Below are 18,234 nucleotides of genomic sequence, written 5' to 3'. Positions count from 1 at the left end.
AACAACATTGAGAAAACCAAAAGGCCAATTTAGCTCGAACATAGACGGCAGAAGAATAGCAAAAAAATCTAAATGCCAAGCAAGAAACACTGAATTTTTTTCATGTGTTTCGATCAAATCTGAAAAATAGACTCTGACACGAGCATAACCTGGTCACTAGAGAAGAAGTATTATTTTCAAATAATACCTCAAAACTATTAAATTTTAATGTCTTTAACTTTCCGTAAACAAAGTTGTATTTCTCTGAACGGTGAAATTAAAACGCATAGTTAAAAGTTTTGGGATCCATCCAAAGTAAAGATAGTTAAAGGTTTAAATCATTAAAACCCCTTTAGAAAATCTTTTATAAACAAAAAAAAATCGGTCCAGTAACAGGTCAAAATCAAGATCTAGACTCTAACTGAACTAGGCTTTTTAAAACAGGCACGGTCGGAAAGGGTCGACCGGTCGGTTCAATTCGTTTTCTTAAAAGGGTTTATGGTCTGAAATCTAATAAAACACTTGGAACTCTTTTTCACTTGCAATTAAAAAACCCTAACCGTTTCTCTATTGTCGTCTAACAAGCCTCCACTCCCAATGACGTCATCATCTTCAGTCGACGAGCTCCCTTCCGCCGCCGCCGAAACCCCAACATCCCAGATTCCGTCCGATATCACTTCCGCTCCCGTCGACCCGATCCCAGCTTCCGATGACGTCGAAGCCGTGGGGGAGAAACGGAAGCGAGAGGACGAGAACACCACCAATAATCTCGAATCGTCCGACCCGAACCCCACCCCTTCGCCGTGGTTCAAGACGAGCCTCTGCTCCTACTTCAGGCGCCAGGGCTCGTGCAGCCACGGAGCCACGTGCAAGTACGCCCACGGCGAGAAAGAGCTCCGTCAGAAACCGGATAACACGTGGGACCCCACCTCCGAGCGCGGTAAGAAGGCGAAGATGTCGGAGAACGCTGTGAAAGAGGAGGAGGAAGAGGAAGTGGGTGATGTTATGTTCACGGAGGAGATGATGGATGAGAACGATGGTGAAGGAGGTGGTGGTGAGGGAGTTGTTCATGATCTGTCGCTTAGTAAATGTTTGGTGCATTTGCCCACTAAATGGCAATCTGATGATCTCAAGACCTTTCTCCGAGAGCAGGTAATGTTTCAGTCTTTAAGATGAATGTTTTAGTCTTTAAGCTTTTTAGGATCACAAACAAAACCAATGATTAGTTCTCTAGAGTAAAGTTTTATTCTTTAAGGCTTTAGGTTCATAAACATAACCACTGATTACTTCTCTAGAGTGAAGTGTTAGTCTTTAAGTTTCTAAAAATCTCAAACATAACCACTGATTAGTTCCCTAGAGTAATTTTTAGACTTTTAAGGTTGTAGTATCTGTAACATAACCCCATTGATTAGTTGGCTAGAGTAAAGTGTTTTAGGTTTTAAGATATGGGAGATAACCATTGGAAAAGTCTTTTAGAGTCAAGAATGATACTTAGCTCTTTGGTTTAGTTTCTAGGATCATGTTGGTGTAGTTGAATTGATCTTTGGATATATTTACTGATTCATTCATTTTATTTGTCAGGGAGTTGAATATAAGTTTGCGAAGAAAAGACGAGGAATGATGGTTGGTTTCCTCACATTTGAGAATGCTGAACAATTGAAAAACGGCGTGGAGGTGCTTTTTTATGCTTTCTTTCCTTTCCTTTGTGGAGTTTTATCGATACGAGATAGCTCTTTTTGTTGTTGTTTGATAGTCTGTTGAATTTTTATGCAGATCTTGGAAGGCAAAAACGTTAACAACAAGAGTTTGAAGATCGCTGATGTCCTTCCCCGTACATTCGACAAGAACGGAGCGAAGAATCCGGCTGCTAAGCTCAAAAGTGCCCGCGAAGCCGTGACTCCTTTGGCAGACCTGTCTTACGCAGACCAGCTCGAACAGAAGAAGGCTTCTATCGCGCAAATGCTGAAAAAACTTGTCAGTGAACTCTCTCATGCTCTCTTTCATATATTTTTTTTCGGCTTGCTTTTAGTAGTCTCAACTCAATTTCAACGGAGTGACTTTGTTGATAATGTATTTTATTTGCAGACGAGGAATGCGCGTAAAGCTTGTCCAAATGGAAAATCACTTCCAGAATGGGTCCTTCAGTCTAGAGAAATAGGTAAGAACTCTATACACAAAGTCCAATGCGTTTGATCTCCATTTTTGACTGGATTAGTCTTTTGATTCCTACATTAAACCATTTCAGGTGGCCTTTCATGTAAGCTAGAGGGAATTATAGAATCACCGCTTGTGAATGGTTACAGGAACAAGTGTGAGTTCTCAACTGGATATTCCGTTGAGGGGAAGTTAACTGTTGGCTTCATGCTCGGAAATTTTAGGTATATACTTTCTTCTCTGAGACTTGTGTTCACTTTTTTTTTTAATAGTCATATGATTTAACTAATGCAAAGTCTTTCACCAGTGCGGGTGTAACAGCAGTGGAGGAAGCTGTGAACTGTCCCAATATCTCTAAACTTGCTTGCCGTTACGCTTCAATCTTTCAGAGTTTCTTGGAAAAATCAAGGCTCCCTGTTTGGAATAGGTTTAAAAGCTGTGGGTTCTGGCGACAGTTGACGGTATGTGTATTTTCTGTTATGTTATATAGCTCTTGCATCACTGAACCTAATTTAATACATCTTTTCACTTGACGCAAACATCTTAGGTTCGAGAAGGAAGCAAACCAGGTGTGGTTTCAAATGATGAAGATGCTGATTCAAGAATTGCAGAGGTTCTGCTTATGGTTCAGGTTCGTATCTCAATTCATAAATTTGGATGGTGATTGATTTTTTATCTTGTTTTGATTTCTCTATCTTTGTCTGGAACTATTCAGGTTTGTACTAAGGATACTGATGAGGCTGAAGTGGCAACTGAGTTTGAAGAACTAGCAAAAGCATTTGCTGAAGGAGCTAAAGCAAGCTCTCCACCTCTTCCTCTGACTGTATTAGTTGTTCAAGTAACTACTACTCCTCACAATTTTTTTCTTCACTAAATCCAAAACAAATTGTATAAATCCAGTTTCATCACTAACTAATATATATATTGTTTCTTGCTTCAGGATCACGTAGGGATATCAAACGTTGCACCACCAGATTGTCCACTACGGTTGCTGCCTATTCCAGTGTCAGATAATGGAACACATCAGGACCAATCCACCAATGTTTTGACTGAAGCTCGGATTCATGATCACATCAACAACCTTCGGTTCAGCATATCCCCAACAGCTTTCTTTCAGGTGATAATTGGATCGATGCATCTTTAGGAATAATTTGGTCAAAGTGGTGATGTTCTAATAAATTTCAAAATTATTGATCCAGGTTAATACCTGCGCCGCAGAGAAGTTGTATTCACTTGCTGGAGATTGGGCTGATCTTGGTCCTGACACTTTGCTCTTTGATGTATGTTGTGGAACTGGAACAATTGGTCTTACACTGGCACATCGTGTCGGTATGGTAAGACTCTGCTACTCTAACTTGCAAAATCGATTGAACACAATTTTTACCTTGATTGCTATGAAAGTGGGTAGGTCCGGTTACTAAACCTCTTAGGTTCTTCTTACAGGTGATTGGCATAGAGATGAATGCTTCGGCTGTATCAGATGCGGAACGGAATGCAAAGATTAATGGCATAAGCAACTGCAAGTTCATATGTTCAAAGGCATGTGTTTGATGATACCATATCTTGTAGTTGGTTTCATTTATCTTAATCATGTGGGTTTCGTCTTCATGGTAGTGTTTTGTTGGCTTTAATTTTTACAGGCAGAGGATGTGATGAGCTCTCTACTTACAGAATACCTAGATGTGTCTGAAACTGAAGAAGCCAAACCTCCAAGTGATGATGATCTCGACAAACAAAATTCCTCAGCAGAAGAAATCTCAAACTCAGAGGATGTTCAAAAGACTGAGCAGAAGAACTCCTCTGAGCCGGAACGATCTACAAAACCACAGTTCAAAAACGTAGTTGCTATAGTGGATCCACCTCGTCCCGGACTTCATCCAGATGTTATCAAAGCTCTGAGAACCCATCCACGGTTGAAGACGCTTGTGTTAGTTTCCTTTCTTTCAAATTAACTTGTCACAACTCAAAGTTACTTCGACTTTGTTTAGGTTTCCTAACAACCAGATTTTTTTTCTTCTATTGCATTGGTGGTACTACAGGTACATTTCATGCAACCCTGAAACGCTAGTGGCAAACGCGATAGAGCTTTGCACGCCGTCATTCGAGAAAACGGGTCAAGAGAACAAAGGATACCGAAGACAAAGCAGGATGGGGACCGCCGCTTTGGCTCGACACAGAGCCAAGAAAATGCCTGCTTCTGAGCCTTTTAAGCCGGTCAAAGCCATGGCCGTTGATCTTTTCCCTCACACCGACCACTGCGAAATGGTAATGCTACTCAATAGGTAATAAAACTCTTTTTTTTTTTTTATAAAGAGATGACAAAGACTCGTCATGTAGCAGCAACAAGGCAACATCTATTTTCGTATTTTTTTACATTAAAACAAAACACAATGTAAGGATTTTAGTAATATGTTTTTTTTTGCTTTCTCAAAAAAAGACAAAAGAATGAATGTTTAAAGAAACTCTGATTGGTGAAAGTAAGTGTAACGAGCTCTGGCTAAGTTATCTTGTCGTTTCTTGTAAATAAGAGCTCCGATTGCAATGGCTCCAACTCCAAGTAACGCTCCTATGGCGATCCCTGCTCTCTGCCATCCACTCAGCCCTTTATCTTCCCCTCCATCTTGCTCGAATTCACCATCCTCGCTTGCTTTGATGTCTTCTGATTCTCCCTCCTCTTCCGGCGCAGGAGATGGGGTTGGAGAAGGGAAATACTCCGTCTCCTCCTCTGAATCATCATCTGCATCATCTTCTGATGGAGCAGGAGCAGGTGCTGGTTCAGGAGATGAGGGAGTTGGTGATGGAGATTCCTGCTGAGGAAGAGGAGGTGGTGGAGAATCTGGTGATGGTGATGGTGATGGTGAGGAAGAGGAAGATGGTGAGGAAGAAGAAGATGGTGATGGTGATGGTGAGGGAGAGGAAGATGGTTGTGGAGAATCTGGTGCTGGTGATGGTGATGGTGATGGTGAGGAAGATGGTTGTGGAGAATCTGGTGATGAAGCTGGTGGCGGAAGGGAAACCGTTTTTGGTGATGGTGAGGGAGAGGAATGTGATTCAGGTGAAGAAGAAGAAGAAGAAGATGGTGGCAGAGGAGAATGCGCTGGTGCCGCCGCACGTTTTGTTGAGGTAGCTGGTGATGGAGAGTCCTCCTGTGCATGCAAAAATTCGACATTTAGGAAACACATTGATAGAATGACAATGAAACAGAGCTTTTTAGCCACGGCCATGGTGATTTGATTCGGTCTTTAAACGTTTTTCTTTGTCAGCCTTTAATCGTTTGATATTCAACTTATGAGTCAACGTGGATCGTCTGAAGACGTCTCTTTTAAAATGCCGATTGGAGAATCTGTTTTCTGGCTTTTGTTTGCCTCTTTGAGAGAGGGAGAGAGGTACGGATAACCAGGAGAGGGAAGAGAATGAATGGGAGGGAGAAGATGCATCAAATAACATGTTTCTGGTATATTATACAGCTAACAAATTACTCAAATAGATGTATTTTAATGATATGTCATTTTTAGATTTTGTTTAATGATGTTGCGGCTACCATGTCCAACGTATTAAGCTGCTTCAATAATATTCAAATTTGGCTGCATGCCTGTTCTGTATAAAACACTGGTGGATGTATTTATGCAACTTAATACTCTCATTCACTTTTAATACATTTTTGGTTCTTTAATGAAAAAAAAGAGTCGTGAATGTATGCAGTTTCTTAAACCATTGACTGTAATTTGTAACCTGACTTTGGAAGTCTTGGACCAGTGTGACGTATCAGGCCCTCTACATAAACCAGGAGTTTGGCCTCTCTTGTCGAGGTGAAAATAGATTGAATACTCACAAAATTCAACATATAGGGTTATTCTAGGAAAATAGTAGCAAAATTCATTGTTTGTTAAATTTTCAATCAATTAATTGAAGTATTTCTTGAGGTATAAAAGTTCCACTCCTTTCTTTCTTTTATGTATTCTATGTATATGTCAAGAAAAAGTTCTCTCTCCCATTTTTGTGAGAAACAAATTAACCATTTTTTTTGGTATTGATCCAGTTCGTCAAATAAAACTTTGTTAACTATTTACTTTTCTATTGATCAAATGGTCATCGATCAAAATCTAAATCTAGATTTAATGGATATAGAAAACTACTATTTAAATAGGTACAATTTTTGACAATATTTAAACAGGTTTACCAACAGAATAAATTTTTGTACTTAATATTATAGAATTAAATTGTAAAAATTTAAACAGAAAATATCATATAAAGTTTTAAAATCAATTTATATTAACATAATAAAGCATATTTTAGAAACATCTGACATAAATTTATTTTTTGAAAGATTTGTCATAAATTTAATTTGTTTAAAAAGTATCTTAACTATTTAGGTGCCGACTGGTTTTCCCGCTACCACCCGCAAACGCAGCTTTTGCGGTTTATAGCGGTTGTTGGCGTTTCGAAACAATCACAGAAAACGCTACAAATCGCTTCAAACCGCTCCGAACCTCTTAAAATCAAAAGCTGGTTCCAGCTAGCGTTTGCGGTTGCGGGCGGTTGCGGGAGGGTAAATTCTTTTTCTTTAAAAACAGAATAAATAAAAATAATACTAAAAATATCCAATAAAAATTTTCAATTGAAATAATAGAAATTGTAAATGTATTCATATTATATTTCAATTTATATTATAAAATTCAAAACTAAATATTTTCTATAAATTTTTAAAATTGAATAATATGATTTTATAAATATAAATTTTATATTTATCATATTATTATGATTTTTAATATTTTTATAATTACATAAAATGTAAATATTGTTAAATTATTATTTAACAGATGTTGCGTTTTGTAGTTTACCAGTCATAAGAGTCCCGCAAACGCAACAATTTCTAACAGCTATACCAGTCGTACAAATCTCTAAAAAACGCTTAAAACCGCAACTACCCGCATCCGCAAACTACCGCAACCGCAACCGCAACCGCTGCGGTTACACCAGTCTGGCCCTAACTCTCCACTTAATAACTAACTTATTATTGATATATGTTTGGAGCCGCTTTAGTTGCTTAAAATCATATCGGATTGATTGATATAATGGGCCACGGCCCATTACCCGTCTCACTTATTCTGCTTCGTCGTCTCGTCTTCCTCAATTTTGGTCTTTCAAGAGAAACTAAAAACAAAAAAAAGGAAAAATCCCTTTTCCGTCCCAAGCAAATCAAACCTAGGTAGAGATGATCAGCATTCTCGCTCAGGTTTTGCCTCTTTCTCATCTCAAAACTCCAGAATCGATTTCTATCATTTCGAATCTATTCGCTCTTTTGTAAATGTTTTACTTTTTTTTTTTTGTTGACATTCGTAATCTCTTCGTGTATAGGAGCGTCTTCTTGGCTTCACGCTAGGTAGCGCCTTGACAGGGTTCGTCGTTCTGGAGCAGCGAAAACTCATCCGTGAATCCGTCGCCGATCGTAAATCTCAATCCGTGGATCAATCTCAGGTTATTTTGAGTCTGAGAATCCGACTCAATTTCTGAATTGATGAGAATCTCGGTTCCGGTTTAGTTAGCTAACCAATTTTGAGATTAGAGAACGGCTGAATATTGTTTTTCTAAGGCATTGATATAGAGTCTAGCTGGATTTTGTAGGTTTCTGATATGAACGTCTGGTTACAATTTAGTGATCTCATAGTTACATTAGGTTGCAATTGTAAGTTAAAAAAGAAAAACATGGGGATGTTTTTACAGGTGAGAGAAGGGATATTCGGGAAGAAATATAGGATGGAGTTTGCGTCTCTGTGGAACAAAGCTGTGGACCAGACCTTTGAACCTGCCATTCAATACCTTAGTTCTCGTAAATGGTAGAGAGAGAGAGAGAGAGAGAGAGAGATGGATACTTTTGCTCAATACTTGGCCGCCCTGTTTCTCTACTTATTGCTGGTTATTTTTTTTACAATTGTATGATGATGTTATCTTGAATACACACTAAGTATTCCTGTTTTGCTCTTACTTTTCTTGAGCACAGTGTTGTTATGTTTACTGAGAATGTCCAGGTCTTTTGGTTTAACATTCGCTCGCTCCTCGGCTTAATGATTGACATGCTGTGACCTTTCCTCCCATTGTATTCTGTTAGATTTGATATTTCAATGGGCAGGTGAACGGTTATCAATATTTGATCATGCTTTCCAATACGGCATGATCAAATCGAAATTTAGAAATAGAGCTACAAGAAAAGTGAAGAGTATCATACATTTTTAACTCCAATCTAGTCATACCAGCTCAAAAACCAGGCTGAAAGTAATTGGAATGGTTAATTATCAGCACGGCAAACACAAGTCCAAAGATGATCCTTTCCACCAGCTCCTCTATTTGCTTCTAGAATTACTTAAATGGATGCTATCTCGCTTTACTGTGCTTGTGCTGTAGCTCCTTGAATCACCAATGCCAAGGGCACTGGCGAGCAGCCAGATTCTGCTTAAAGCGTATATCCTTGCTTTCCAAGTGTGCTTACTACTTCCTTCTCTGAAAATTTGGATTACCACAATATCTCTGAAATTACTACAAAATTCATGCTTCACAGTTTGGAATAGGGTTCTGGCTTATACTTGGGGTTATGCTTATTGTTTGTGTTTGTGTCTCATATTCGTTAACTTATGGTTCTTGGTTTGATTCTCATTCTTTCCTTCACCTATTTCAGATTTATTCTGCTGGTCTCTGAATTTTTGAATAAATTGCAAATGCTTACACTGTTTCTAACACTCACTATTGGATGGAGTTTGTGGACTAAACCATTAATTAATAAAACAGTAACGTAGTACAAAAACAGGAACAAAAAACAAAGTCCCAAGTAGTATACTAGTATGTATTAAGAATTGGCCTGAGGGAGCGAAACAGGAGGCGCGTGTCGATCTCCCGGGAGACGTATAGCATCAGCCGAATGACGCGGTTTAAGCTCAAGATTCTCGCAGTTACAGATCTCGACCATGAAACCATCGGGGTCATTAAAGAAGAGCTGGTCGATAGCTGCGTCTTCCTGCTCACCGACCGTCCTCTTGATGTACTTCACATCCACTTCCTTGAGCCTCTTCTCCAAAGCTTCCATGTCTTCGCACTGGAACGAGATGTGGTTATCCATCGGGTCCAAATGGTCCGTGTTCGAAGGTAACTTTTCTTCGTCTTTAGCCTGCACCAAATGGATCCCAACGCCGTAGTTGAATAGCCACGCTCCGTCGAAGTCGAGAGACGCGGGACGCTCTGTCTCCACGAACCCTAACACTTTCGTGTAGAACTCGAGGGACTTTTTGACGTCTCTGCAGAGTCTTGATACATGGTTTAACGCCATCAATGGCGGCTTTGATTCCTCGCTTTTCTTCTCCTTCTCCTTCTCCTTCTCCTTCTCCTTCTCCTTCTCCTTCTCCATTAGGTTTTGAGGAATTGCTTTGTCTAGAAGAAAGAACTATACCTTAACTTAAAAGCGGGAGTGGTCGAGGGTTGAAAGATGGACACGTGATAGGCGATTGACTAGCGAGCTTACGCGTGTGAACATACATTTGCTCACGTGTCGCACTCTTCCAACTTCACATTATTATCTACTGTGTTAGCCCCAAACTGAAGATTGCTGGAACGTATATATTCTCTGTGTGTATCTACTTTCTTTAACTGATAAGATTGTTACGTTTTACTAGAAGTTTTAGCAAAGCTTGTTGATGATCGAGATGCTCACTTACCATCCATTATAACATGTTTATATATTATTTCTCATATACATTTTTTGTTACAATAAAACAATTTTTTAAAAAATGTTCCCTAAATTTTAATCAAATATAACTGAGATCCGTAGCCAAACAATCCAATACGTTCTGCTATTAACCACAGCGTATGGAAATCTTGTACAAGCTTTAAGAACAAGTGAAGAAAAAAAAAGCACACATTTAAACTCAAAGTCTAGATATATAATCTATCATTATATCAGCTCAAACAATAAGGTTGGATGGAACTAGAATGGTTCACATTACCATGGGAAACGCAAGTCCAAAGATGATCCCGACCACACCACCAGCTCCCACTCCGCTTCTCGAACCAATTGACATTGTTGCTACCTCGCTTTGCTGTGCTTTTTTAGAAGCTCCTTGAACCTTCGCAGACACTGGGAGAGGCGAGCAGCCTGATTCAGCGCAAGGCTCTAAAGTTGCATCCTGGTTTCGTGGTTGCGCGTGAAAGAAGTCAAATGCAGAAGGTGAAAACGCCACTGGGGTCTCATAAGCCAACCCGTGAGGAGCTCGGTCTTGCGCTAAGGCTATGTTTGTGATGATTAGAGAAGAGAAGAAGAAAACGAGGCAAGTCTTTGTTTTCATTTTTCTCACTCGGCTTGATCAATTTGTTTGCTGATAATGTAGAAAGGCTTATAAGTCGTTGAGCAGGTGGGGGCTAGTTTGGTGTGTTTGTTGAGACTTTGATATAAGTTTTGGTATTTATAAGGTGATCGTGAAATGAAGTGGTTGTTGCTTGGGATTAGTTTTGGGTGGTGAAAAAATAAGAAGTCATTTACATAGGGAACAATATGATTACTCATGATAAGTTTACCTTTCCCTACCTCTCTATGGTCCTATAATATTTTGGTTTTCTTTTTCTGTACCCAAAAAGTCTCGAGTTTTCTCAATACCAATCTTGTTTTTAAATCTAAAGACCACAAGGTTGATGTTGTGAAGGTACACAGACTGAGTTTAATTTACCTATAGTACTGAGAAATTATTGGATAATTTGGTCCCATTGCATAAGATACTTACTATTATTAGTTGGTAGAAGTAATTAGTAAGTAGAAGAATGAAAAGTAGCAACCATCATTAACCTTTGGCATCCTATAATTAAATTCAAGTGCTTCTTCCCTTGAAGGATCAGTAACAACTTTTTTGTTTAATTAGTTTTAAATCCTATAAACAAAGTTATACGAGTGAGTGTAATAATAACACACCTGCCATAGAACACAACATCCATCTCCTATTTTTAATGGCCTAGGAGGGGTCAAGCATGCATATCTTAGCTTCACGCCTTCACATGTGACCGGAGAGGAAGATTAAATTGGGGGTTGTTTCGTTTTTAATTGCTTCACATGTATTGTCGCGTTACTCTCTAGCTTGAACTGTTCACCGCTGATTGTTTTTTTTTGGTTCACAGGATTTTCCCTTCTTCTCATTGAAAATATTTTTTTCAACTTTTGGTGCTGACTGAAAATTGATAACCTAGCAAAACTACTAATCTACTACTCAAACATGGGCGTGTATAATTCAAATTTCAAATCAGAAGTTGTGAAAAAATATAAAATCTTAAAAGGGATCTAGTGTTTGTTGTGGACCTTGGGGTAGATCAATACTGAAAACAAGTTAAAGAAAAAAAGTGTACACAGTTCAAAAGCCCAGCTCAAACAATGAGATCAAAGTACGGACAACCAAGGTCCATATTACAAAAAGACAGAAACCCAGATCTAGGTTGGCGAAGCAAGCAGCAAATACGCCTAACGGTAACTTGCTATTATGTACTGAATATAACAGAATGATGTCACTGTAGCAGCCACGGATCTGTAATTTTAGACGATGCAATCTATGGGTTTTTCTCTGTCCTAGCAAACTGTTCTTGTGATTTGGACCATTAATTGAAGCTCAACGTGTCCCTCCAATTATGTGATTGGCAACCAGAGGCAATCCGGAACCAAACTTGATAAGAGAAGTTTCAATGAATTTAGGGATGAAGATAGGATCCTTATTCAGACAAAACACAATTGATGAACACCTACTTTGTTCCAAAACCCTACATGTTTTGTCCATTCTCCACTCTTAAAAACCTGAGCTTATTTGCTAACCCGAGTCGTCTCTTTGATCTGTTTTATGGTCCATAAGATCATACCCTCGTCTCTACACCATTCAACCCAAATGGAGCCAGCTTTAGTAAGAACCAGCTTAATCACACAGCCTAGATTCTAGAATGGTTGATTTTATAGTGTTTTGGTTTTGTCTTAAAACCCCAGTATGTGGTTTCATATACCGTTGTTAATTAAAAGGAAACCCATGAATTGATGATATTTCGTTTATTTTGCTGTTAGATCTTGCAGGAACCAAGAATGTAGCCAATTTTTTCCAAGATTGATTGATTTTGTTTCCATTGGTCCTACCTGTTAAGTAGTAATAAAGAACGCTGCAGTTTCGATATTTAGCGGTAGTAAATTGGTATATGAGAATATTCACCGAGTGATCTTAATTGGCCTTGAACTTTTATTATCTTTGAATTTTCTTTAATATAGTGATGTAATTACTATCAACAAAACAAGTAGAACTGATGGTAAGGGTAAGTCAACGGTAGATCCAGTGACTCAAAAGAACACTGAACTTGGAACATAATTGAGCAAGTATGCATGAAACCCTCATTTTCTATTCAGTGGTCATCGTCCTCAACCGTAGTGAAACAGAATCTTATGGGGTCCTCCACGAAGACTTTTGTACAAATTTCTTTGAAACTTCTCTTTCTTTGTTTTTCATTCTTAAAAAAATATAAAAATTACTTTCTTCGCAATTTCGCTAAAAATTTCATTCTCGTTTACACGTTTTGCTTCAATATATAAAGAAGCAACTTGTTTCTTCCTCCATAGATATCTTATCAAAACCATTGTTGTAATAGTACTATCTTTAACCTCTCTTTCACATCTCTGTCATGGCTTCATCTTCTTCTTCCTCTTCTCGCGTAACGAGATACCATGTTTTCCTGAGCTTTCACGGTCCAGATGTCCGTAGACGGTTTCTCAGTCATTTACGCAATCAATTAGCAAGCAAAGGGATCACAACGTTCAACGACCAAGAGATCGAGAGAGGCCATACGATCGGACCTGAACTTGTACAAGCAATTAGAGAGTCGAGGGTCTGGATCGTTCTTCTCTCAAAGAATTATGCTTCTTCGAGCTGGTGTTTAGATGAACTACTTGAAATCTTGAAGTGCAGAGAAGATCAGGGTCAGGGTCAGATGGTGATGACTGTTTTTTATGATGTTGATCCGTCCCATGTGCGGAAACAGGAGGGAGAGTTCGGAGACGCATTTAAGAAAACTTGTGAAGGGAAAACAGAGGAAGAGAAGCAAAGATGGAGCAACGCTTTGTCATATGTAGCAACCATAGCTGGAGAACACTCTTTGAATTGGTTTGTTGTTTCTCTTGAGCTCTACTAACTAACTATAATGCTTATGGGGTTGATTGGTAGCTTTGGATTTATTGCTTTTAAGATGTACATTTTGTATGTTTACTTTTTAGTTTTAGATTTTATTGCTCTAGAACTATTTCAAAGATTTAAAAGCTCTAAACTTATGGAGTTGATTGGTTTGATGATGTATCTTTATATTTTTTACTTAAGAAAATAGGCTGTGATTTTTTGCTTAAGAAAAAAAATAGGTTGTGATTTTTTTTTGGCTTTAATATTTTTTTGCTGTAGAATTATTTTCAAAGCACTTAATAAAAGTTGTAAAAAATGTTTTTTAGAACCAATATATATATTTTTAAAGATTTTAGGCTGTAGCTTTAAAATTTATTAATAAAGCATAATTGCTTTGATTTTATTGTTCTAGAGAGAATTGTGGTTGGGTAAAACATGATTGCTTTGATTTTAGTGTTCTAAAGATCATTTCTTAATCAATAATTCAATAATAAATTTTACACAATAAAAATAATATTTTTTTCCCTTCCTTTGTTAGGACTGATGAAGCAGACATGGTTGAAAAGTTGGCCACAGATGTGTGGAACAAACTGAATATTACACTGTCAAGGGATTTCGACAAGATAGTGGGACTGCAAGCTCACTTGAGCAAACTGATCAGTTTGTTATGCTTGGAGTGTGATGATGTGAAGATGATTGGGATTTGGGGTCCTGCTGGAATTGGTAAGTCCACAATCGCTAGAGCTTTATTCAATCATCTTTCTGGTGATTTCCGACTTAGATGCTTTATGGGGAACCTCAAGGGAAGTTATAAGAGCATAATGGGTGTTGATGACTATGATACCAAGTTGGGTTTACAAAACCAGCTTCTATCTAAGCTTTTCAACCAAAGGGATATTCGGGCACATCATTTAGGTGCCATAAAAGAATGGCTACAAGATCAAAGAGTGCTTATCATTCTTGATGATGTAGACGATCTAGATAAACTAGAGATTCTGGCAAAGGAGCCTTGTTGGTTTGGTTTCAGAAGTCGGATCATCATTACCACGGAAGATAAAAGTATTTTGAAGGCGCATAGGATTAATGATACGTACCACGTGCATTTTCCATCACCAGAAGAAGCTTTGGAGATTTTGTGTCTATCTGCTTTCAAACAAAGTTACGTACGAGATGATTTTGAAGTGGTTGCAAATAAAGTAGCAAAGATTTGCGGCAATCTTCCGCTAGGCCTTTGTGTTGTGGGTTCATCTTTGCGTGGGGAGAGCAAGGAAGAGTGGGAGCTTCAGCTATCTAGGATCGGAACTAATCTTGACAGAAAGATTGAGGACGTGCTAAGAGTGGGATATGATAGGTTGTCGAGAAAAGATCAATCTCTGTTTCTCCACATCGCATGCTTCTTCAACCATAGTTTTTACTATGATAATTATACTGTTGATTATTTGACAAGCATGCTCGCTGACAGCAATTTGGACGTCGAGAATGGGCTGAAGACCCTAGCCGTCAAATCTCTTGTGCAAATCGATACCAATTTTCATAAGGTAGTGATGCACTCATTGCTCCAACAGCTGGGTAGACAAGTAGTTCATGAACAGTCAGATGAGCCTGGAAAACGTCAGTTTTTAGTAGAACCCGAAGAGATTCGTGATGTTCTAACAAAGGAAACAGTAAGTTGTTACATATCTCTCTTGAGATTATTTTTTTTTAGTTTCAAGATAACAGTTTCGTCAGCTCTCTTTTGGAATGTTTGTTAGGGCACTGGATCGGTCATAGGTATATCATTTGATATGTCTACTATGGGTGAAGTGTCTATAAGTGGGCGAGCCTTTGAACGAATGCCTAATCTTCAATTCTTAAGGATCTATTATTACGGATGGAAACTTGTAAATGGTGATACACTGAGAATAGCAAAGGACATGAAGTATCTACCTCATCTAAAGTTACTTGATTGGGATTCTTACCCAAGAAAACATCTGCCTCCAAAGTTTCAGCCAATATGTCTCGTTGAGATTTCGATGCGAGATAGCCCCCTTCTCGAAAAGCTATGGGGTGGAATCCAGCTTTAAAAAAAATTGCAAATATGTTTCTAATGCTTTAACCTAAGTATCATATGTCTCATTTGTTGTGTGTTTGTACATGAAGCACCTTCCAAATCTCAAGAACATAGCTCTGGACAATTGCTGGAGGTTGAAAGAAATCCCAAATCTTTCCAAGGCTACTAATCTCGAGACACTATCACTTTCGTCTTGCAAAAGTTTGGTGGAGCTTCCCTCTTCTATTCGGAATCTACACAAACTGAAAAAGTTAAACATGAGCTACTGCAAAAGGCTACGAGTTATTCCCACCAACATCAACTTAGCATCTCTTGAGGAAGTCAACATGAGTAGTTGCACACAGTTGAGAACGTTTCCAGACATTTCTAGCAACATCAAATATCTTTATGTGGCAAACACAAAGATAGAAGATGTTCCTCCATCCGTTGTTGGACGTTGGTCTCGTCTTAACAGGCTTCAGATGGGCAGCAGAAGGATCAAGAGATTAGCACATGTCCCGCTAAGTGTGACGGATCTAGTACTAAGCAAGAGCGATATAAAGAGGGTTCCAGATTGTGTCACTGGTCTCCCTTGTCTTGAGTCTCTTACCATCGGCAACTGCAGAAAGCTGGTGTCACTGCAGAGTCTCCCGCCTTCGCTTCGGAAACTCGATGTATTTGATTGTGAATCACTCAAAAGCGTATGTTTCTCGTTCGATGAACCAAGAGCACATGTTACTCTCAACCGCTGCAAATCGGAGAAAGACGCAAGAGTATCTTCTTCTATCTACCATCCAACCAGAGAAGTCATGTTCGTCAACTGTTTGTCACTAGATGAAGAAGAAAGAAGAGCAATCATACAACGATGGGATTACAAGTGTTTAGTGTTACCAAGTAAACAAGTCCCTGCAGAGTTTACTCACAAAGGCAAAAACAACTCCATAACCATCTCTTCAACGACTTTCTCTGCATCATCAAGATTTAAGGCTTGCCTCCTGCTTTCTCTAACTGATCAGGCCTTGGTCGACACTTCAGGTTTTTGTCGTCTAAAAAGCAAAGGGGTTCTCATCAAGGAATTTAGATACGCTGTTGGGTATTTCCAACTCTTAACTGAACACCTGATAGTATTTTCTGGGGACCTATTTGAAGAACACAGATGCCTTGAGTCTGATGCGACTACCAGCGACATTATATTTGAATTCAGTGGCAGCAGGGAAAACTTTGACAAGAATACTGATTATATGATTCTTGGGTGTGGTGTACAGATCTTGGCATAGGAAGGTGAGAGTAGCAGCAGCAGATTAAAAGAGCACAAGGATGGAGCCATTGAGGTCTCTAGAGATAAAAGTGTGGTAAATACGGTTGGTGGAGTTGTCCTAAGAAGCTTGGTCTGAGGAAAAAAGAAGACATACCGTGAAATTTCATGAGCGTGACCATTTTCCGACCGTTTTCCAATTTTTGTCATCAGTCAAAACGGTCCATTTCCGACCGTTTTCCAACGGATAGGGCCGTCAGAAGATACTCATTTTCTTGTAGTGTATATTGCTCTTTGGTTTAATATACGGATTACTTGTAAACTAGGATAAGACCTCACTTTGTGCAGAGTGAATTTTATGATAAATATTTAAAATATATAATATTGACAGATTATTTCAAATCAGCAATATCTCGATTTTATTAGGAATAAACATGTCAGTTTAACTACATGTTTAGATTTTATTTAAAAAAATACGGGGTTAGGTTTGATTTGGTTTATTAAAGTCTAAGAGACCGTTAACCAAAGTAAATTTAAATTAGTTTGGTTTGAGACCCTTAACCAAAGTAAATTTAAATTAGTTTGGTTTGATTTGTGTTCGTTTTTATTTCGATTTGGATTGTGTTCGATTCTGTTTTAATTTAGTTTGGTTTGTGTTTGGTTCGTTTTATTTTGGTTTTGTTTGTGTTTGTTTAATTCAATCGAATTGATTTTTCTAGTATTGTTTTAGTTACAAAAATATAATCATCATTTGACACTAAGACATTATTTTCTTCATTAATATTAGTATACATTTTTAGTGGAACCTTCGAATAATTCAGATACTAGGTAATAACCCGTGCCTTGCACGGAATGAAATTATTGATTTTGTTATCTTTTTAATAGGCATGAGTATTTAGGTATCCGTCGTTTTTTTCGGATACCGGGTTTCTCAGGTTTAAAAATTAAGTCTCGTTTGGGTATTACAAAATTCCGAGTCGGGTTCGAGTCAAATCCTCCCGGGATCGAGTGGGTTTGGTTTTGATGTAAAAAACCTTAAAATAACTGAATAACTAATATATCTGAAACTGGTTCATACTCAAATTAACCATATTACCAAATTTTGGTTCATGTATTTTGTATCCAAACTACCCAAATGTACCAAAAAAACTAAAATTACTCATTGGACACGGTTTTTGAGTATTTCTATACAAACTATCATATTTTATCTAAAATACACAAAAGAATTAATATATTTAATATATAATTTTGATTTTAATTTTTAAAATAATTATACATATAATTATAAATAATATTTTTAAATATATATTTACATTTCGAAAATCTTTGGATACTCATTCGGTTCTCGGTTCGGATCGGGTTGAGTACCGGTTATTCGGATACATCAGTTTAGGAACTATTCGGTTATTTACCTCGTGTCTGATCGAGTTCGGGACCTTTAATTTCGGTTTCGGTTTCGGTTCGGTTCGTCAGTTCCAGATATTTTGCCCAATCCTACTTTTTAAGATAAAAACATTATATCTGTTTAATCTAGATATCTGTTTAATCTAGATATCTGTTCGGTATTACATTATTTTTTTAACCTCCTAAAATATAAATATCATTCTAAATCCATATTTATTTTGTTTTGTTCGGTTGAAGTGATCGAGATT

The 18,234-nt window shown here is 38.0% G+C and overlaps 6 protein-coding genes across 6 annotated transcripts; 3 read left to right on the top strand and 3 right to left on the bottom strand.

Moving 5' to 3' along the window:
• Positions 1–484: 484 nt before the first annotated feature.
• On the top strand, positions 485–4,634 carry LOC108813696 (zinc finger CCCH domain-containing protein 24). Its single transcript, XM_018586328.2, has 13 exons — positions 485–1,131; positions 1,561–1,653; positions 1,753–1,953; positions 2,065–2,137; positions 2,225–2,357; positions 2,441–2,594; positions 2,681–2,764; positions 2,849–2,971; positions 3,074–3,250; positions 3,333–3,467; positions 3,577–3,672; positions 3,774–4,060; positions 4,173–4,634. Exons 1-13 carry the CDS (start codon positions 577–579, stop codon positions 4,417–4,419), a joined length of 2,358 nt encoding a protein of 785 aa, XP_018441830.1. The 5' UTR covers positions 485–576; the 3' UTR covers positions 4,420–4,634.
• Positions 4,587–5,357, bottom strand: LOC108810812 (uncharacterized). Its single transcript, XM_018582891.2, has one exon. It carries the CDS (start codon positions 5,355–5,357, stop codon positions 4,587–4,589), a length of 771 nt encoding a protein of 256 aa, XP_018438393.1.
• Positions 5,358–7,226: 1,869 nt separating this feature from the next.
• Positions 7,227–8,176, top strand: LOC108809186 (uncharacterized). Its single transcript, XM_018581321.2, has 3 exons — positions 7,227–7,369; positions 7,492–7,611; positions 7,858–8,176. The coding sequence occupies exons 1-3, from the start codon at positions 7,349–7,351 to the stop codon at positions 7,972–7,974; spliced, it is 258 nt and encodes an 85-aa protein (XP_018436823.1). The 5' UTR covers positions 7,227–7,348; the 3' UTR covers positions 7,975–8,176.
• Positions 8,177–8,895: 719 nt separating this feature from the next.
• Positions 8,896–9,691, bottom strand: LOC108810200 (glyoxylase I 4). Its single transcript, XM_018582328.2, has one exon. The coding sequence runs from the start codon at positions 9,527–9,529 to the stop codon at positions 8,975–8,977; it is 555 nt and encodes a 184-aa protein (XP_018437830.2). The 5' UTR covers positions 9,530–9,691; the 3' UTR covers positions 8,896–8,974.
• Positions 9,692–9,909: 218 nt separating this feature from the next.
• Positions 9,910–10,624, bottom strand: LOC108809505 (uncharacterized). The gene has a single exon (XM_018581643.2). The coding sequence runs from the start codon at positions 10,461–10,463 to the stop codon at positions 10,116–10,118; it is 348 nt and encodes a 115-aa protein (XP_018437145.1). The 5' UTR covers positions 10,464–10,624; the 3' UTR covers positions 9,910–10,115.
• Positions 10,625–12,716: 2,092 nt separating this feature from the next.
• LOC108812458 (disease resistance protein RML1A-like) lies at positions 12,717–16,977 on the top strand. Its single transcript, XM_018584718.2, has 4 exons — positions 12,717–13,289; positions 13,837–14,962; positions 15,050–15,349; positions 15,432–16,977. Exons 1-4 carry the CDS (start codon positions 12,811–12,813, stop codon positions 16,602–16,604), a joined length of 3,078 nt encoding a protein of 1,025 aa, XP_018440220.1. The 5' UTR covers positions 12,717–12,810; the 3' UTR covers positions 16,605–16,977.
• The last annotated feature ends 1,257 nt before the right edge of the window (positions 16,978–18,234 follow it).

The sequence above is a fragment of the Raphanus sativus genome, chromosome 6 (assembly GCF_000801105.2).
Source record: "Raphanus sativus cultivar WK10039 chromosome 6, ASM80110v3, whole genome shotgun sequence".
In the NCBI taxonomy this organism is placed as follows: domain Eukaryota; kingdom Viridiplantae; phylum Streptophyta; class Magnoliopsida; order Brassicales; family Brassicaceae; genus Raphanus; species Raphanus sativus.
This window is presented reverse-complemented; position numbering and strand designations above follow the sequence as displayed.